Source organism: Cajanus cajan, chromosome 1 (genome assembly GCF_000230855.2).
Source record: "Cajanus cajan strain Asha chromosome 1, NIPB_CcT2T_4, whole genome shotgun sequence".
Taxonomy (NCBI): Eukaryota; Viridiplantae; Streptophyta; class Magnoliopsida; order Fabales; family Fabaceae; genus Cajanus; species Cajanus cajan.
This window is the reverse complement of record NC_138517.1, coordinates 85,849,731-85,872,035: the sequence shown is the minus strand read 5'-3', so window position 1 is coordinate 85,872,035 and position 22,305 is coordinate 85,849,731. Positions and strand designations below refer to the sequence as shown.

The 22,305-nt window shown below is 28.8% G+C and overlaps 2 protein-coding genes across 2 annotated transcripts; both read left to right on the top strand.

Annotated features, from left to right (window-relative positions):
- Positions 1-525: 525 nt before the first annotated feature.
- On the top strand, positions 526-16,326 carry LOC109812698 (uncharacterized). Its single transcript, XM_029274255.2, has 6 exons — positions 526-1,575; positions 5,255-5,317; positions 7,620-8,075; positions 10,100-10,192; positions 14,765-15,246; positions 15,328-16,326. Exons 1-6 carry the CDS (start codon positions 1,533-1,535, stop codon positions 15,994-15,996), a joined length of 1,806 nt encoding a protein of 601 aa, XP_029130088.1. The 5' UTR covers positions 526-1,532; the 3' UTR covers positions 15,997-16,326.
- Positions 16,327-16,772: 446 nt separating this feature from the next.
- Positions 16,773-17,833, top strand: LOC109812737 (fasciclin-like arabinogalactan protein 11). Its single transcript, XM_020376774.3, has one exon. It carries the CDS (start codon positions 16,862-16,864, stop codon positions 17,621-17,623), a length of 762 nt encoding a protein of 253 aa, XP_020232363.1. The 5' UTR covers positions 16,773-16,861; the 3' UTR covers positions 17,624-17,833.
- Positions 17,834-22,305: the final 4,472 nt, after the last annotated feature.

The following is a 22,305-nucleotide window of genomic DNA, read 5'->3' as shown; positions in this document are numbered from 1 at the left end:
ATTACAAAATATATTTTTAAATAAGTTATCTATTATCATTATGAATATTAAATTAAGAGTCGGTTTTCTTAAACTTAAAAAATATTTTTAAATAAATAACTCTTTAAAAAGTAGGTAAAAATTGTTTATTAATGAAAAAAAGTAAAAAGTGCTTATTTTATTAAAATATATATTTTTATAGAAAAAAATTTAAATGACCGAGCCCTAAATTTTAAAAACATGCTTATATTCACATAAATAAGTTAAATTCAATAAGGATAAAATCTTAACATATCTGATAATATAAATTGCAGAAAGAAAGGAAAAAAAAAAAACGCAAAGTAAAAACCTATAGATTTGAATGGATGTGATTAAAAGAAATATGATGTTTAAGATCATTTTAATTATAATATGAATTAATAGTTAATTGACTACAGACTTTTAATATTTTTGTATATTATAATTATGACACTCATTTTATTCCCAACAAATAATATAAATATTTACGAAAATTTCAATTAAAATGACAGGTAAAATAGGCTCATATAAGTATTATTTTTAACATTCAACCAATTTGAAACAAAATTATAAAATATAGACCTTATAATAGCTTATAAATAAAAAAATATATATATTTAAATAATATATAAATTTATAGAGCATTGCTACAGCGTGCAAAACAAAGGCCGAAATTTCATCCAAATTTTTAAAAAATAATTTTTTTAAAAATTTATTATAGAATAATTTTTTTTAATAAATTTATTATAAAATAATAATTTTTTTAAAATTCGGTCGAAATTTCAGTCTTCGTATTGGAGAATACAACATTTTTTAAATTTATAATCTAATTTCATTGTCTCAATGTCACACTATCACAATAATTCATAACTTCAACTTTTGCGCTTATGCTATCCTTTTTCGTGCTACCTCCGGAGAAGCGACCAAGATTGTTATGGCCAATCCGCAACATCTATGAAGCCCGTCACCCTTTGCCAAAGGAAAAAAATAAAGAAAAAAAAAACAAACAAGAGCTTCAATTAGTTAGAATAAACTAAAATACAAGGTTGTGCTCAAGAGGTCTGGCTGTTTTTTTATATAAGATGGGAAGTTTGTTTCTTATTTTAAGACAGTAGTTTGTTGTGCATGTGATTCGTTTTCATATTATGTACACCTTTTATTCTTTTCACATTTACATCTTTCCTCGATTGACCAACTTGTGCATGCAATGTAATAAATGGTGAATGGCAACAAACTCTATATCTTTGAATGTAAACCGCGTATGTATAGCAACATGTTCTTTTAATTTAAGAAGTAACGTAAAATACATAATTAATTACACTAATTATTTATCATAATTTTTAAGCTATAATCCTATAATTAAATTAAGGTTTAACATGCATGTAGTGCAGGTTTTGCCAATGGTGTATTCGTTGACCTGCGTGCTTTACGGATCCAAAATATATGGGAGATTAAGTTGATAAAGCATCACAACCAGCACAAAGGAATTTGCCAAAAAGAGAAGAAGGAAGGCACGAGACTGAGATTCAGACGCAATGACTTCGGCAGCTGCAGATAACAACATTCCCAAGCCTGAGAGTAAGTTTAACAATCTTGCTTTGTATATTTGATTTAAGTACTATTGCAATAATTAATCCCTGTAGTTCTGCTGTTATATTTTCTCAAACACAACGTCTTTAAACTTTTTTTTTTTTAGGAAAAAAAAAACTGAGTACATGGTTTCGCATTTCTTTTTCTCTATTTTCTGTTTATTTCTTACGATTTTAAGTTTATAAAGTGCCTATCATAGTAAGAAATCTATGCACCTAAAATTATAGCAATGTACAACAAGAGATGAAGATCGATCTAAACTCAAACTTCACTCTCGGTTCTGCACTGCTTGATTCACAAGTACCTTTTAATTTCACACCTTTTAGCTACTCCTTGCAAATGTTTAGTCGAATAAATAAATATTTTAAGTTTGGATTATTCTTTAAGTTTTAATACTTGAATAATAGTTTAAATGAGTTCAATTATAATTAATATCAACTAATTATAATTAATATGATTTTTTAAAATAATTATCTCAAAACTTAATAAACTTACCATACACCGTAGTTTGTGATTGATGACCTATATATCAATGCACAAATGACTTTTTTTATTAAAAAAAATTATAATATTAAATTAAAATTAGACATGTTACAAGTTCTTATACTTAAAAATTTATAATAAATATATCATAATATATTCGTATTTAAGTTTCAAAGGTACACACTTTGTAAATATACAACAATGTCCAATGATATTATAATTAATGAGTTCACGTTTTGAATTCAAAAATGACAGGTCGATATTTTAAAATTAATTATTCATTTTTCAAATTAAAATGACATTATATTAAACATTTTCCATTAACATGTCGTAATGCCGTTCAAACTTCAAAGTGTGTGAGTTTTTGATTTTTAAATGTAATTTTTAAGACAAAACGTATTCAACTAAAATGAAACTGAAATTATTATATTTTAATTAAGTTTAAAGTATATTTTACAGAATATTTTAGGACCAATGGTCGATTTTGTTAACACGACTAGTCACTTATTAAATCACGTGAATCGATATATAATGTAAATTTAAAGATATATTATATAAATATTTTAGTCATATATATTACACACGTTGGTTGAGTGATAGTTAATTTTCAAGCATCCATTTACATGTGTTGAATTCAGTAATGCCAGAATATACATATCCTACAAAGGGATATGTTATATGGATGTAGATCGAGGAATGCATGGTGCAGTATGCAAAGTGCACAATGGGGCAAGATAAAGAGTTTTAATAAATAAGTTAAAAATTAAAACTGATAATTGATTGTAATTTTTTTAAAACTGAAAATCACCCCAAACTACTTTTAATTTTTAATCATTTCTTCAATGCAATGCCAGTTTCTCGTGATTTCTTTATATCAAACAATATATTGATTAATGGCTTTTTCAATCCAACTCGCCGATTTAATTTGATTTTCAAAATATTGGTGACAATTAGCAGTTTTGGAAATATTCTATAAAAGATTATACATTTATTTATTATTTAATATTATTAGCTAAATTACATTTATTTCTTAAATTTAGACTAATTTAATCATTTTTAAACAATAATAGTTGTTTTCAATTTTGAGACTTGATTTTGAATTCTTTTTATACTGATTTAAGTCTTTAAATTTGTCTTATTAAACTCATTTATATAAAAATTATTGAATGAATTAAAATTCGAATAAAAGGTGTAACTATAAGTTGGTGAAAAATACAAAAAATAAATTCAAAAGGAAATTGAAAATTTTAAAAATATAATTTTATACTATTTTATAATTGGTTATGAAACATTTTTCACACAATTTTTATTATATTTATAATCTTTGGATTCAAACATCAATTGAATTTCATAAATTTTTTATAACTAAATTTAGTGTTATAAGTTTTATGTCATAATTTATTAAAAATTGACTCAAAATTATATTGTAAAACTAAAAATTATTATTATTTTAAAAGAATCCAATTGATCCAACATAAAAGATGGGTAATGAAAATAAACATTTTAACTGGTAATGGACTAAAATAAATCTAAAAAAATAAGATAAAAAACTGAAAATGTAATTTAATCCAATATTATATTAACTTCTGTAATTTTTTATTTACTTAAATACTAAAATTATATTATTAATACATAATTATAACTTTAAATTGAGAATATTGCTCGCTGTATTCCGTTGGTGAAGCTTTGAATTTTGATCCTTTCCTTAAGGGGTACTCTGGTCCATTCCTCTGAGCATGGATGGGCGCAAATAAACCTTATTTTCTTCATGAAAATACAGCTTGCTTTTTTATTAAAATTATTACTAATTACTAATATTTTGAACATGTATATTTCACATGTTAAACATTTTTAATATATAACTAAAACTTATAATAAGTTATATATACAAATAAGTAATATGATTAAACTTATAAAATATATTTAAAATTTATATAAATAGATAGTTTTAAAAAATATAAATTATATTTTAGATTTAAAATAATAATTTATACTGTTATACAAAATTATTTTTAATTATTGATAATTTATTTTAAAAAATTAAAACTTAATTAATAAATAAATATAAAATAAAAAATAAAATTAGATAAAAAAAAATTCTTAAAAATTCTTAAAAATATTCCTGTCAAATAATAGTTTCTAAAAACACTCTTTCATAATAGTTCACATTTAATATATAGAAAATGATTAATCATTGATATTATTATTATATTATTTATTATTTTTTTAAATATAATGTGTTTGGCCACGTCCAGTGAGGATAGAGTAATTTTTTATCGTCAATTTTGGATTACTATATTTATCCTATTTATGGACATAAAATTCCCTAAATATTGTAACTTTTTTTTATAAAAAGAATAAGTAAAAAATATGACATTTTAAAAATAAATGAGAAAGTACTCAGTAAACAAAACAAACGAAAGGCAAATGGAAAAATGATATAAGGGAAAAATCATAAGAACTTACATACAATTAAGATTTAATTGTTGTACGAATAAAATTTCATTTTACTATCAGTGAAAATTGTAGTGACCTCCTTTGAGATCTTTTTAGATTAAATGTATCTTTTTTAATTTTTAAAATAAATATTAAAAAATTATTTATTTATTTAAATAATACATATTTTTATATATAAGATAATATTATTTATGTACTATTAAGAAAGAATAAATTATTAATATAAGTGCTAATAATTAATGAAACTTAATCTTTTACTTAATTTTAACTTCTAAATTATATTATAAATATTATGTGCATTATGATTTAAAAAATATATCAACTGTATTAAGTAATTTTAAAGAACAAATTAAGAAATTATTAATTTCAAAATTGAAGAATAATAAGTTTTTTTATAAAAAGAATAGCATTCTACATAATTCAAAAATATATAATAAATGTATATATGATTGACAGAATACGACTTAACATTTCTTTTTTTTCTTTTTTTTATTTTAACTTATGATATTATTTTAAGTGAGGTAAGTGATTTAAAAAAAATAGAAAAGATATGTGTGTTATTTAAACATACTTCAGAGGAAGGTAAATGTAATTTTCCCTTGCTATTAATATTTTCGCTGTTTCTTTATTTATTTTCCATTTTGTTTTATTTCTTTCTGATTTTTCCCTGCCTGCATTTGTTATGTTTATATTCTGATATAGACATATCATTTGGTAACATCTGCAGATTGTAGTAACCTCGACCTGGGAATTGTTGTGGCTGGAGCAGAACATCTACAACCACTTGGCAGTAAGTTTTTTAAATGATTTAGTTCCTATTCTTATATTTGAAAATTATTTAATTTTAATTAGTGACAACATTTGGACATGTTAATTACCAATACTAATGGAGATATAACATTTTAGCTAGGTTTTCTCTAGCTAATTATTTTCAAGTTATTGTAATTATCTTTTATGTTTTTAGTTTAGGGATGAAACTTCGAGCACATTTATACGTTGGATTAAATCTCAAGTCGAAAAAAAAAAATTACATTGCATGGTGACAATTGATCTAAATACAATACGTTTACTTGTCGACAAAGTGTGACTGACATTAGTAAATTACCTTATTTTTTAAGCGTGTGCTTAGGAGTTGGATTCTTAGTTAGGAATAATAATAAACACGAGCGAAAAAAAAAACTAAAATGAATTGAACATTTAATAATAAAAAAACTAAATTGAACAAATTAAATAAAAAAAACTTAAATATTTTTTATTCTCTTAAATTTAAGATAAATATGTTTTGAATCTCTCAAATTTAAAATTAATTTTTTAGTTCTTATAATTCAAAACATATTTTAATTCTTATACTCAATTTTTTTTAGAAAATTTGTCAAATATTATTGTAACAAATCTATTATAAGTATCTTTGTTGGTGAAAATATAATATTAAACCTAGCTGATATTGTATAATTATCTTAATTTATCACTTTCAGGTATATTATTAGTGATTAGAGGAACTAAAATAAATTTTTTTAAAATTACATAGACTAAAAAAATAGTTTTTAAATTTGAGGAACTAAAAAAAATTACCTTAAATTTGAAGGACTAAAAACATATTTAAACTTAAAAAAAGATAAAAAGATTAATTTAGCCAAAGATTTTAATTATTCAAATAAAAGGTAAAATATAAAATATTTAATATCTAATAAAAAGTAAAACTATATATTGAATACAACAAATTTTAATTATTTTTAAAGCTATTATATATATATATAAGGCATTTTTTGGTTCTTACCGGATTAACACATTCTTAATTCGATTCTCCATATTTAGGAACTACATATAATGTTTGTTACATCTATAAAGATTAAATTAATAATGTGTAATGAAGTTAACCATGTTGAAAATTACGTCAATAACATATAACAAGTATAGAGACTCATTCAAAGACTAAATTGAGAATGTATTATACGTGTAAGAACTAAATTATATATTTAACTAACTTTTCTCTCCTTATTAAAAAAAAAAAAAAAAAAGTTGGACTCCTCCATCCCTTTAATGGAATAATTTTGTAGGAAATATGAGCTAACCTATTTATAAAAATCTATGTTTGTTGTTAATATATATATAAACAAAATCTCCTTTTATTATATAGTGATAGTATATATTGTTCTTTCTATAATACAGGAGTTGACATATTTTATCTGATGTCATGAAATGCTTTTAAATAATTTAATTCCAAGTAATGTTAATTCTATTCGAGCGCAGTATTTCTTTTGACAAAAATAAATAAATTATATAAGGTACGACCCATACAAAACGAGAATCAATAACTAGTTAAACATAGTATAATAAAGGCTTAAATATATTTTTAATCTCTTAAATTTAAGATAAATTTATTTTTTGTCTCTCAAATTTAAAATTAATATTTTTAGTCTCTGTAATTTTAAAAAATCTTATTTTATTTTTTATATTTAAATTTTGTTAAAAAATTTATCAAATATTATTACATAAAATTTATCTATTGGTGTCTTTAGTAGTAAAAATATCACATTAAATCTAATTAATATTACATAACCGTCTTAATTTGTTACTTTCAAGTATATATTATTGGTGATTTAAAAGACTAAAATAAGATTTTTGAAAATTATAGAACTAAAAATATCAATTTTAAATTTGAGAGACAAAAAATAAATTTATTTTAAATTTGAGAGATAAAAAACATTTAAAATATCATCACTTGTCAGTCATGAATACTGACCAAAATTGTATTTAATTAACTAATATTAACATATTTTCAGTGTCTTATTTAAAAAGTTGAAGGGAAAAAAAGAAAAAATAAAGCATGCGTGTAAATGTAATATATATATATATTGAAACTACAGTTACATAAAAGTTATTAAACAAGGTGACAACGTATTGATGTTAAACATTTGTTATAATCAGAGAAAATATTTAACCACAAATGACCATGATAAGTTATTTACTTTTATAACCAAAAAAATTATATTATTTGGACGGTAAATTGAAATGAACTAATGTTGATCTAAAATTGTTATCGTATTGAATATATGAACTTCATTTCTGATTGTATATGTAATATGGTGCAGGAGGTCAGAAAAGGAAAATATATATGGCAGCTGCTTCAGGAAAATGGAGTGAGGCTTTCGAAATCAATCCTGATTTGTTGGGAATTCCATTGACTTCTCGTGGAAATACAGCCCTTCACGTTGCAGTTAGCATGGATCAAACAAGTTTTGTTGAAAAGTTGGTGAATTGTATGAACATGCAAGATATCGAAATTTGCATGGCAGATGGGAACACAGCCTTTTGTTTGGCTGCGATTTCTGGAAACGTAAAAATAGCTGAAATACTGTTTGGCAAGAATCCAAAGTTGTTATGTATGAGAGGGCACAATGATATGCTGCCAATTCAATTAGCATCTTCTGCAGGGCATATTCCCATGACAGAATTTTTATTTCAAGCTACAGATGACCTACACAATATTCTACCCTTCCCAGACATCGTGAAGCTATTTTTCATGACCATCACCAACAACATTTTCAGTAAGCTCATTTTCACTTTTCTCTACACAGTCACGCTTTCATTTGATTTGTATATTTGTTATATATTCATCCATTTTTCTCTTGTCTAATGACATCATTTATATGTTTTTCATCTGATTCTGGGCATTAATTGTGAGACCCCCCTCCCGTGGTTCTTTCTTTCTCCCCCCCCCCCGACACTCTCCACTCACTCTTTGGCTGAATCACCTTCCACTTCCATATCTCTTTCTCATTTTTCCTTCCTCACTCTTTCCATTCTTGCCTTGGAACCGTAGGTGCTGCTGCTGAGTAAGGACTCAGATTTTCGTTCAAGCTCTTCTCCGTTCTTCCCCGTCTTAGCTTTCTCCTTCCTGGAACTCAGACCATTGGACGGAGGTAAGGGAAGCTAGTGTTCTTTTGGTTCTACTTGGCTAAAAACGAGTTCTTTGAGCTCTTTTGCCGCTGATGATGATGACTAAGGCCTGTTTGAGTTGCTGAAAAATGGAAGTCTTGGGGGTTTTGTGGTTTTGAGTCAAAAGTTTGGAATTTTCTTTGATTTGTGGTTGCATGCATTTAAAGTTGGTATCTTTGAACTCCTTGATGAAAATGTGACATTTTGGTTGGATTGCATGTGAATTTTCTGTGAAGAATTGCATGTTTATTGAGGATTTGAGTGAAAACGGAGGTGAAATCCATGGAATTTTCGAAAGATCTGAAACCTACAGCTATAGCCGTGGAATCACAGCTATAGCCGTGGATTTGCAGCCATGGGTGGAAGGGAAAACTGATCTGGCCGAGAGTTGCAGCTAAAGCGCTGGATTGAGCGCTGCAGCGCTGGGCCTAGATGACCGAATTTGGTCTCAAGGTCTTCATGGAAGTTGTAGCCTTGGATGTTATCTTTCCAATGGCGCTGGAATCACCCAAAAAGGAGTTCTAGAACTCCAGATATGGCCGTTTTAGTGAAGAGGGGTCAAGCTGCCAGCATTACTTGTAGCTGTTGCGGTTTTTGGATTTTTTAACAAGGTAGATGAAGGATTTGAGACTTGGTGTCTTCATGAGAGTTGTAGGAAATTTTATTATCTTTCATATGAGATAAGGATGAGCATGGTAGGAGTAGTATAACTCCCGATGCGCTGTTTGTTGTGATGGTTGCCCTTTCACATTTAGTGATTTGGTTAAGTGGAAAGTTGTTTTAGGTACTTAGGTGTACTCTTGTTGTTGGGGGAGTAATTTGACAAGATAGATGAGTTGTAAACAAGATGGTTGGGTCAGATTAGATGTTGTTTATGTTGATTTAAGCTGATAAAATGATGAACGTGTTTAGCTGTACTAGATGTATACTGTTGGGTTGAAATATATGTAATTAGTAAACCTGTTGAATGGTTGTGCCGTGTTGTACCATGTTGAGCTGTGTTATGCCATACTATACTATGCCAAATAGTGTGGTACTGTAGCCGTTAAGTCGGTGCTGTTGTTTGCCACATACGTGGTGCTGTAATAACCGCTAGCTGGTGCTGATGTGTGCCTAAGTGAGAGGCCATTCTAACCACTTGAAGTGGTGTTGTTGTTGTGTTGTTGCTGCTACTAAGCAGTGTTGATGTAACCGCATCGCGGTGCTGATGTTGTTGAGCAGTATGAGTTGTGCAGATGTGCTGATAATTATAGCGATGAATTTAATTACCTTATTATGCCTTTGCTGATATGTTTGATTAAAGAATACTAGCTTACCCTTTGTTGTTTTCCATGTTGTTGGACTGCGATGATCATACTATGTATGGGAGCAGAACAGGAATAGGTGGGCGTCTTGGGATGAGTCTCCGGTGGACCTTGGAGCTGTTTTGCTTGTGTGGATATTTTGATTGTAGCTACTTGGGATAGTAGCATTTGGTTGTAATTTTCTTTGGTGCACTTTAACCCTAGTCAGACTAGAACTTAGTATATTATATATTCTAGATCCTATATTTATATACTTGTTCTATCTGTCTGGAGTTTCTAGTGTGCGATGCCGTGTGTAGTGACTAGCCGGGTCGTTACATTAATTACAGCCGTTGCATCAAAATTGTTGGATAGCTATCCAAAATTGGTTACCATAGAAAATGAAGAGGGGTTGACTACTTTGCAAATGCTTGCTCAATTTTGTGAGTTCTCCTGATCCTTATAAATTTGGTTTTTCTACTTCAAAAATGTTATTTTTAATTAGGAATGAAAATAAGTATCACAGTTTCACATGGACATATGATACTTTCATAAGATTTCGACAAAATTATTTTAAAAAAATAAGTCGGACCAAAACTTTAATTAAAAAAGTCAAATTTTAAATCATTTAAATACTCTTTTAAACTTAACATACCAACTTATTTAAATAATTTAAATAAATATTTATTTTTGTTAAGCACTGTGATTTATAAAAAAATTAAAAAAAAATTAAAAAAAGAGTAAAACTCATAAATTTTATAAAAAGTCAATTTATGTATATTTATAAGTTTTGTGGCAAAATAAAAAAAGACTTATTACAAAATATATTTTTAAATAAGTTATCTATTATCATTATGAATGTTAGATTTAAGGGTTTAGAATTTAGAATTTATTAAAAAGTTAATTCATGTCATAATTTAAGTCTTAATGTATAAGAATTTTTTTTTATTACAAAATATATTTTTAAATAAGTTATCTATTATCATTATAAATGTTAAATTAAGAGTCTGTTTGCTTAAAATTAAAATATATTTTTAAATACATAACTCTTTAAGAAGTAGGTAAAAATTGTTTATTAATTAAAAAAAGTAAAAAGTGCTTATTTTATTAAAAAAATTATAGAAAAAATTTAAATAACCGAACCCAAATAAAAAAAATGCTTATATTCACATAAATAAGTTAAATTCAATAAGGATAAAAACTTAACATATCTGATAGTATAAATTGCAGAAAGAAAGGTGGAAAAAAACGCAAAGTAAAAACCTATAGATTTGAATGGAAGTGCTTAAAAGAAATATGATGTTTATTGTCATCTTAATTATAATATGAATTAATAGTTCATTGGCTACATACTTTTAACATTTTGTATGTTGTAATCAAGATTGAAAAACATTTTTTTAACAATTATATATCAGCAGAAATTATGATCTAAAAAATATTCACTAAAGTATAATAAAAGTACAAACTTTTATTTATTTATTTAGTTATATATATATATAGAGAGAGAGAGAGAGGAAGAATTTATTTATTCACGAGTAAGTTTACCTAGACTGACTTTGTTAAATAATTAATGTTTTACATCAAATTTTAACGATCCAACCATTAAATTAAAACTCTTAATGCATAAATTAAATTTGTAAATTTTTAAAAAATTTGAAAACTATTTGATATTTCGTTTCATTACTTTAAATCAATATATAAAATGATTTTATGATTATCCATCAATTTGAATTAATAAAACGGAGTATCAAATAATTTTTAAATTTTTAAAAATTTACAGACTTGATCTATGCATTAAGAACTTTAAATTCAACGGTTGGATTGTTGAAATTTGATGTGGAACATGAGTTATTGAACGGAATAAGTTTAGGTATTACTCCTAGAATAAACGGATCCTTTATATATATATATATATATATATATATATATATATATATATATATATATATATATATATATATATATATATGATGAGGTTTTTGATAACACTCCACTTGGCAAGTGGACCAAGTTTCGTTATAGAAATACAGTATTGTCCTCAGGAATTTGGGACATTAGTAATTCTTACTCTAATGATTAATAAAGAGACGTTGATATAATTTGGAGTGAAATAATGTGAGGTAAAATTTAAGCGAAAGTGTAAAAGTTATAAGAACAACTTGGCAAACGGGCCAAGTTTCGTTGTAGAAATACAGTATCGTCCTCAGGAATTTGGGAGATTAGTAATTCTTACTCTAATGATTAATAACGAGACGTTGATATAATTTGGAGTGAAATAATGTGAGGTAAAATTTAAGCGAAAGTGTAAAAGTTATAAGAACAATTATATGAAACAAAGTTTGAACCCTAGAGCACTTGCTAACCCTTAAATTTCCTTAAAATAAATATGATTTCAATTTCATGACTTACACGTTCAGTTAGTAATTCAACAAGATTCCTCAAAGTTGAATCCTAAAGTAATTAATCTAAAACATGATTCCTCTATGTTTTGAGATTAACACTTTGCATTAATAACAATGACTTGAACAACAGTGACTAATCATATCAAGTTTATCCCTAGAACAAGAGATGATTAGGTGCAAGATTCAGTTCAAGTTTTCAAAAACGTTTTCCAACAGGATTCAAAAACCAAAAATTCATACAACGGGTGATCAAGCCGATATAAGCATTAAAAGTATAATCAAGCACAAGTAATGAGGATGAAATGCATATATAGATTTAAGAAATAGAAGAGTTAGTAGTTACACCAAGATCAATCCTCAAAAGGTTTAGCCCTTCATGGCCATTTACAAGATCAAAAGAGTAGAAGAAGAAATTACAAAGGAAGAGATGAAGAAAATGAGTTGATCCTCATTCCCAAGTGATCCAACCTCCAAATCTTCGTTCCCACTCTGTTCTTCCCCCTTCGTGTGTGCTCCTGATCTTATTTTTGCTCTTTTTTTTCGTCCTCTTCTTTTCTCCCTTCAATCCCCCTTTTATATTCGCTTCAGACAGGGGAGAAAACATGATTTTAATCCCACTGCTGCAGTTGTAGTTTCACGACTATAACTGTGGAGAGTTCTTCAAGATGAAGTAAGTTTCACCACTACAGCTGTGGTTTCACAGTCTTAGCTATGGAAACTCCTTCAAGCTTAACAGCTATGGTTGTGACTCTCTGGTGCTTTCTCTTGAACCTTAGTGCTCCATGGCTCTAGCTATGAGCCCACAACTTTAGCTTCAAGTCTTTGCATCCATAAATTTGCATTCCAGATTTCCACAGCTATAGCTGCAGAACCACAGCTATAGCTACAACTTTCTGACCTTCTGATTTCTCCCCAGATTTCCACAGCTATAGCTCCAGAATCACAGTTATGGCTGTGGAACTCTGTCTTTTCAAATTTTCTGCAAAAAAGGAGGGAAATCATTAAAAAATTTCTACTACTCTTCTATCTATTTAATATAACTTGATTATTCCCATTTATGGGTAAAATATCATATATATATATATATATATATATATATATATATATATATCAAACCAATTCTTACTTCCCTTCTTGATAATGAAAAATAAAGACAAATTTTCATGGTTATTTAATTTATTTATTTTTAATATTTCTATTTTTTATACACATAAATTAATTATGTAAATTTTATTATTAAATTTTTATATGTTAAAATATTATTTATTTTGTTTAATTAAATTAATATTTAATTATAATCATTACATTTATTTTTTAACTTTTCAAAATTTGAAGTTTAAATAATATATTTTTTAAAATATGGGTTATTTATAAAACCCCACCATTGAAACAAAATTTGTAAAAATTGTGAAATGAGTTGCTTAAAAATAATATAATATAATGGACTCTATTTTAAATAAAATAAGAATCTTAAAATTACTTATAAGAACTATTATTGAAGATATTCTTTATACCACATAAGTGCAACAACACTACTATACTACACCATCAATCTTACATTACAGTAGTTTTTTAATGTTATTATATTATAATATTAATATATTTTATAATATTTATTTTATTAATTTTCCCACACTCACTTACTGGTTACTATATGATTCATATTTAGACGCACACTTTGACCATTGACCTCATCACTTTCTAGCTAGTTTCAAAGTCATGTTTATTTTGTCTTAGTCCAATCATTAAACTAAATACTAAAAATTTTCTAACATTTATTTTCACTTAATACATTATTTTCATGTTGACATTCAAGTTGAGAAAAAAAAATATGAAAACTACTTAGATAATAATTGTTGATTGGTTTAGATAAAACTTGATAATTAACGTACTAGTTTAGTTATGTTTGAGTGACTAGTTTAGTTTTAAATGTTAGAATACTTTAATTTCAAATGTTAAATAATGTTTTACTACTTTAATTTCATATTTTCTAAGTTACTTTTTTATTCACACTTGAATGTTACTTCCACTCTTTTAGAAATAGATTTTTATTTAATTTTTTGGATAAAATAATGTATTTTTTATGTTAAAAATAAATATCTACTATTTTTTCTTTCAAGAAAACCACTTAAACCAAGTCAAACCAATTCATAATCAATTAATTTAGTGTGGTTTGGATCACAATTTTTTTTTAAAAAAAATATCTAACTGAACTAATCAAAATTGATTGTTTTGAACTTTAGGTTTTCTCAAATCCGAATCAAATTGGTCCATAAATACGCTAACATTATCTAGATATTAATAAGGAAAATACTAAATGTTCACCTATTTTGAATGGATTGAAATAAAAGGAACATAAATATATAGGAAAAAAATAGAAAAAAGTAATAAATGTGATATGTAATTTGATGAAAAACAAAAAGAAATGAGTAATCAAATGAGATTGAGGTGTAAACGCGGTCCTTAGAAGATAAAATTAGTATATACATACTCTATAATCACCATAACTCATTAATTAAAACAGGTTACTGCTTATTCTTATTATTATTAACTTGCACCAATTTAACTAAATATCTTGTATGTACATGACAAAATATTTAAACTCAATGGTAGCCTTGTGCGAGAAAAGTATTGGCTACGAAGACACCGTAAGTTCGCTGTTTAAGGGAATGGAAGAAGAGAAAGAGTCTCTCAACTCTGAACAATTGCCAAAGGCAATGTTTGATGCAGCAAAATCAGGAAACATTATAATTTTAGAGTTTCTTTTCAAGTACCATCCAGATTTGCTATTTGCAATAGATGCCACAGAGCAAAGAAGCTTACTTCATATTGCTATTCTATATCGACAAGAAACTGTATATAGACTAATATTAAGCAAGGGTGCTTCCAAGAGTTTTATGACCCAATTGGTTGATTTTGAGGGTAACAATGTTCTTCACTTAGCTGGAATGTCAGCAACCAAAGAAAGATTCGCAACAAACCATGTTCTAATGCGTAGTGAGGAGACATTCGCAACAAACCATGTTCTAATGCGTAGTGAGGAGACATTCGCAACAAACCATGTTCTAATGCGTAGTGAGGAGACATGGTTTCAGGTATATATATATATCTACTCGATTAGCATTATTTACTGTATATGTTGTTACGAAATTAAGTTTTCAATTTTGATGAAACAGAAAGTGGAGAAAATAGTTCCGGCTTCAATGAAAAGAATGAGAAATAGAGAAGGTTTGACTCCTAAAGAATTATTCTATGAGTCACACAAAGAGTTGCACAAAGAATCAGTATCTGAAGTGAAAGATACGGCAAACACTTTAGTAGTGGTAGCAACTCTTGTCATCACTCTAGGGATCACCGCAGTTTTGGCCCTTCCCATCAAGGATATTGAGAGTAAAGATACTCCTATTTTTGAGAAGAAGACATGGTATACAATATTTTTTTTATCAATTGCATCTGGAACAAGCTTATGTGCTGCATCTATGTTCTGCTATTCTTCAGTTATTCTTCCTTCAAGTTGGGAGCCGAAACAAGAGTCTGTCATCTCGAAACAAGCAAAGTTGATGATTGGGGATGTGACACTAATTGCCTCTGTTGGAGTCATGATTTTGGCAGTTGCTTCCGGTTCCATATTGATTTTTGACTTCATCTCCAATTGGATCCTTTATTTCATTGTTGGACTTAATATTACCGTAGTGCTTTTGCATTTTGCAGTTGACTTTGAACGATGGAATACCGGTAAGCGCACACTGCTATCCTTTTTCCATGTACATCCAGAGAAGCGAGCACTGCTATCCTTTTTCCATGTACATCCAGAGAAGCGAGCAGGATTTGTATGGCCTATCTAGCCTGTCACTCATTTCCAAAGGAAGAAAACATTCTGTTAGTTGGAATAAACTAAAATATAATAAGCTTGTGCTCAAGTATTCTGGCTGTTTAGTTTGCAGGAACATTCGAGTATGATGTCGCTGTGTCATTCGTTATCTTATTATGTACACATTTACGTCTTTCCTCAATTCAACTGCTTCTGCTTGCAATATGAAAAAACATTTCACAGAAAATAAAGCTTTGATACAATATTTTTTTCTATTTTAAGTATCTTAATTAATACACAGTCCCAGTGTTTGGAGTGGTATTAGTGGGTTATATAAGTGACAGTTAATTCAAAAAAAGTCTAGACATTCTTAGATGTAACAACCCAACATTTATATACTCTTTACTTCATTCTAGGTTTTCTAGCTGAGTTAGTAGGACTTGTATTTTCTCACACTCTCTCTCAAGCGTAATTGGATTTTTTTTTCTTCTATTGGCCCAATTCTGATTTTTTTTCTTCTCATATATTTTTTTTTTGTTTTTTAGTTACGGAAATGATTTGACAATTGACATCTATCTCTTAAAAACGGGGGGTTCCTTAACGTGTTCATAATCGAGTTATCTTTCACTAATCACTGCATTTCCAAGCAAAAGTTAGTGGCTACATTACAGAAGACAAGTCCCCCTTCTTTATCTACCTCGACGTTCCACCTAAATCTCGATGACAGATAAGATATAGCCGCATACTATTGGCCATTTTCTTATCACAGACCTTTTACCTACCTATCATTCACTTATAAAAGCACTCTGCTCCACTACACTTTCCACAGATTGCCAAAACAGTTAACTTATCATTCCAAAAAGCAACAAAGAAACCTAGAATTTTCAACTACCAATAAGATGATGAAGCAAATCATCTTCCTCCCTTTCCTACTACAACTCTTTGCTCTCATAGTATCTACCCCACCAGCTCCAGCTCCAGCGAAACCATTAGTCCCCTTATTACCCCAATCTCCCACGTCAGATTCATCTTCTGGTCAAGACATCATCAAAATTCTAAGGAAGGCCAAATCATTCAACACACTAATCCGCTTGCTCAAAACCACCCAAATTATCGACCAAGTCAATGCACAACTTGTTACCACAAAATCTGGAGGCCTAACCATTCTTGCACCTGATGATGGTGCCTTCTCACAACTCAAAGCAGGTTACTTCAACTCTCTGGATGATCGCCAACAGAAAGAACTGATACGGTTCCACGTTCTTCCGGTTTATGTCTCCAGCTCCAACTTTGATTCTCTTAGCAATCCAGTGTTGACACTGGCCAGTGATAGCCCCACAGGGTATCAAATAAATGTGACGGCTTATGCGAACAATATGAATATTTCAACTGGGGTGGTGAATGCAACTCTCACAAGCGTTGTGTACTCCGATAAAACTCTTGTCATATATCACGTGGACAAGGTGCTTATTCCTTTGGATTTCTCGAAGCCTAAGGCTCCAGCTCCTGCTCCAACTCCAACGTTGGCCAAGGCACCTAAAGTTGATAAGGGAGACACAAACAAAGCCACTTCTGCTTCCAACGCCATCAATTTAATTAGCAGCCATGGAACAATGTTTGTGTCACTTGCTGTTGCTTTAGTCTCAGCAATCTCCAGTTGAGGAAAACCCTTTTGTAGGCTATTCCCAAATTTTAGGAACAAGTTTTTACGTTACTCCTTTTGTGGAATGCTATTCATTATGCTCTTTTTCTGGTTGTCCTGGGAAGAGGGCTATGTGAACCTTTTCCTTATTTTCTTGTTTAATTACTTTTATGTGTAATATAAACTTAATTATTCTGTTGTAACGAAAAAGGAAGGCTTTTGAAGATGACTCTACCTCATTTTATTTTTCGTCTTCATCATTCTCATTTTGTTGTTGCATAATAATATAAATAAATATATTATTATTAAGTAATTATATTATTATATTAATATATAATTATTCTGTTGTAACGAAAAAGGAAGGCTTTTGAAAATGAATCTGCCTCGTTTTATGTTTCGTCTCCATCATTCTCATTTAATCTGTCATTTTGTTGTTCAATAATAATATAAATAAATACAATTATATTATTATATTAATATATATATATATATATATATATATATATATATAAAATTATGGGACAGGGCAAGTTAGTTATCATAGTATCCATATAAACGGATATTTACCCATCCCACATGCGGATGTTTTTGCGGCTTCTCCTAGGATGCAAATTCATTTTGTCATCTTTATTCGTGTTTAACATATAAGGATTAATCAAGTTTAGTCTATCTTATGATATTATATATATAGAGAGATTTGTTTACTCCAAGAGTAAGTCTATATAAACTTATTTTATTCAAAAATTCGTATTTTACATGAAATTTGAATGATTTAATCTTGAATTTAAAATTCTTAATGTATAGATCAAATCTGTAAATTTTTAAAAAATTTGAAAATCCTTTGATATTTCGTTTCATTAATTCAAATTGACAGATTATCATAAATGGTTTTCAAATTTTTTAAAAATCATTTTATACATTGATTTGAATTAATAAAACGAAGAATGAAATGATCTTCATATTTTTTAAAAATTTATAAACTTGATATATGCATTAAAAAATTTAAATTCAACGATGGAATCATCAAAATTTGATGTAAAACATGAGTTTTTGAACTGAGTAAGTCTAAGTAAAGTTTATGATAAACTTATTCTTAGAATAGATTGATCACTCCTTATATATATATTTAATTAGTAATGTTAAGAATGCATGAGAGAGTCACTCCGGTCTCCAAATTCTATATTTTAATTTATAATATGAGTGAATATTTATTATATTAAAAAACTGATAACATTTAATGATTTTTAATAATTATAATTTTAAATAAAATTTATTAATATTTTTTTAACTAATATTTAGAGTGTATTGTTCTTTTAAGGTTAAACAATCAATTTGGCCTCGAATGTGCTTGAAAATTTCAATATCAATACCTAAACAAGAAGAATATAAAAAGAAATTGAAAATCCTTTGATCATTTACATTAGCTAGTCTTTGAATGGATAATTATTAATAATGTTGTTAAGAACGTTATGTCACATATTAATGGTCAAATATTGTCTTAATTAATTGTCATGCCATATGATGTTCACGTCACTGGGAATTAAAATGAAATCGATAAGGACAAATAAAAATTCTCTTTGTTTGTAAGTTAAATCGTTACTTTAGGATGTTTTCACTTTGTTCCTTGAATGTGTGTAGGATGTTTCTCAACTCTTTTTCATCCTTCTTTTGTCTCCTCTCTCTTTCTCTTTCTTAAACTTCTCTTTTTCTCTCGACTCTCTTCTACCTATTCTCTTGTATCCTCCTATTTTCTCTTTTATTCATAGTTTTGAAATTTGGATTGAATCATTCTATCGTTTCTAACTGAGAACTAGCCTGATGACCAGTCATATATTCAATAAGAACGAGACATGTTAAAATTGACGTGAACCAGTTAAGAATCAGTCAAGTCGTAGAAAAAAAAGGGTCAAAAATTGGTGCAGAAAACCGATTTGAATCATTATTGTTCAATTTTTTAAATAATATTTTTATGATAAATGAAAACTGGATTAAAAATTTGAATAAATTGTTTTATCAATCATTTTAATAATTTTTTATAAAAATATAATTATTTATTTATATAAATTTACAATTTTATACCATATTATAATTTGGCATTTTCTACTTTAGATATAAGTTTATTATCGTTAATGTTAATAGATATTGTTACATTTTATTATAATTTAAATTTAAATATTATATTAAAATTTAAGTGTACTTTGAACGTTAAAGAACTTATAATTAAAATGATGTTTATTATTTGTGTTTCCTTGATTTTTTTTTTGAACGGCTAAGAAAATTTTCATTAAAAAGGTACCAGTGGTACCAAAAGAGAAATAAAATAATATACAACATAACCAAACATACCAGTCTCGTGAAAGGAATAATTATGTCAAGGAAACTACATACCAAACATGTAGATTATTTTAGTGAATATACCTAGACATGCATAAACCAGGATTATAGCACCATTGTGAAAAAGTATACCGGAATGTCTTTGCAAATGATGACAGCCACCTCCAACTGTAAACCTGAATCTCGTTCACCAATCTTTCAAAAGAGAAGCTATTATCATTGAACCTGTAACGATTCCTTGTCCTCCACACTGTCCAAGTAGTTGCCAACCATATGGAACGCCAATATACAACCTGTTCGTAGTGTTGAATTGGTCCAGGAATGAAGTTGAAATGATCCAAAATGTTGCTAGGTAGGGGGGCAGGACAGCTAATCCAATTGAGACAAACTTTCCATACCTTGTCCACCACCGGGCAGGTACAGAACAAATGATAATCAGATTCAATATCCTTCTTACAAAATACACATAATGCATCATTATCTGAGAGGACAATTCTCCTCCTAGCCAGATTATCCACCGTCGGGAGACCCCTACTCATCATTCGCCACACAAAAATTTTGGCTTTTGGTGGTGCTGGGATCGACCAGATACAATTAGGTACATCATTATAAGATCCTGCTATAGTTTCAGAGGTGATAGCATGATAAGCATACCTTACTGTATAACTTCCAGACGGTTCACTCTGCCACCCCCATGAATCATCCTGTTCCGGCCTAAGACTATACTCTGTAAGTTGTTGCAATAATTGTTGCTCCAATGATTTCTCCCATTCAAACCTTTCTCGTCTCCAATGTAGCTTCCAAGTCCAACTGTTATTCGTCCAAGAACCCATATCCTGAACAAGACTATTTTGCTTCTCAGAAATGTTGAATAACCTCGGAAAAACCTTTGCTAGGCAGACTGTTCCCATCCAACTATCTAGCCAAAATCTAACTCTAGATCCTGAACCAATTTTCCACTTAAGTTGCCTTTCAAACCAATTGTCTTGTTCTATACCACCGCATACCAAAAGAAGATCCCTCCACCATATGGAATCACTTCGAGAACTACTTTGAGCACAAAGATTTGTGCCACCTCCATATCTCGAATATAATACCCTAGCCCATAATGAATGTCTTTGATGAAAAATTGACCACCTCCACTTTGCTAGCAAAGCCATATTAAACCTGGTAATATTTTTAACTCCCAATCCCCCCATCTTCTTTGGTAAAGTGATCCTATCCCAGCTTATCCAGCAGATTTTTCTTTGATCTTCCTTACAACCCCATAAAAAGTTTCTTTGTAGACGAACGATTTGTTTGCTGACCTTAACAGGCATTCTGAAGAAGGAAAGAAATAATAATGGTAGGGAAGTTAAGACCGAGTTAATTAAGCACAGTCTACCTGCCATTGATAAGACCTTGCACTTCCAAGAAGATAACTTTTTTTGAATTTTGATAACAATAGGTCTCCATGTCTCAAACTTTCTTGGATTGGCACCAATGGGAATCCCAAGATATGTAAAAGGAAAGGATAGAAGTGAGCAATTCAATAATTGGGCAAAACCTTCCTCCATAGTAGAATCGATTCCCATAGCTCCGAACTTGCTCTTACAAAAGTTGACTTTCAAACCTGAAACCATCTCAAAGCATCTCATCATACTTTTAATTGCCATTACATTCTCTAATTTAGCCTCACCAATAAACATGGTATCATCAGCATATTGGATAATACTGATAGGAACCTGTTGAGATCCAACTTTCACATCACAAAATCTCTTTTGACTAACTGCTTCCCTCATCATTCCCGTTAATCCTTCAGCTACAATTGTGAAAAGGAATGGAGACAATGGATCACCTTGTTTAAGCCCCTTTTTGACACCGAATTCCTCTGAAGGACTACCATTCACAAGTACAGATACTCTGGATGACATGAGACATTCACTTATCCAACTAATCCAAAGGGTATTGAAACCAAGACGTCTTAGCATATACAGAAGATATGTCCAACACACTGAATCATATGCCTTTTCATAATCCACTTTAAAAAATATAGTTGGTTTATTAAATCTTTTAGCCTCATCCACAACTTCATTTACAACCAATGCACTATGAAGAATATTTCTACCCCCAATAAAGGCACTTTGCCTCTCATCAATAACACTTGGCAAGACACACTTCAATCTATTTGCAAGGACCTTTGATAATATCTTGTACATACAACCTACTAGAGAAATAGGCCTATAATGACTGAGGCATTGAGGATCATTTCTCTTTGGGATTAGAGTGATGAATGTAGAGTTTGATCCCCTGGGTAATTTTCCATTATTGTGAAATTCTCTGATAAAACGACAGATATCCCCACTCAATGTATCCCAGAATTCCTTT

Coding starts and splice junctions, on each gene's coding strand:
- LOC109812698 (XM_029274255.2), top strand. CDS start 1,533: ATGACTTCGGCAGCTGCAGATAACAACATTCCCAAGCCTGAGA. Junction 1,576..5,254: donor CAACATTCCCAAGCCTGAGA/GTAAGTTTAACA, acceptor TAACATCTGCAG/ATTGTAGTAACCTCGACCTG. Junction 10,193..14,764: donor GCAAATGCTTGCTCAATTTT/GTGAGTTCTCCT, acceptor ACTCAATGGTAG/CCTTGTGCGAGAAAAGTATT.
- LOC109812737 (XM_020376774.3), top strand. CDS start 16,862: ATGATGAAGCAAATCATCTTCCTCCCTTTCCTACTACAACTCTTTGCT.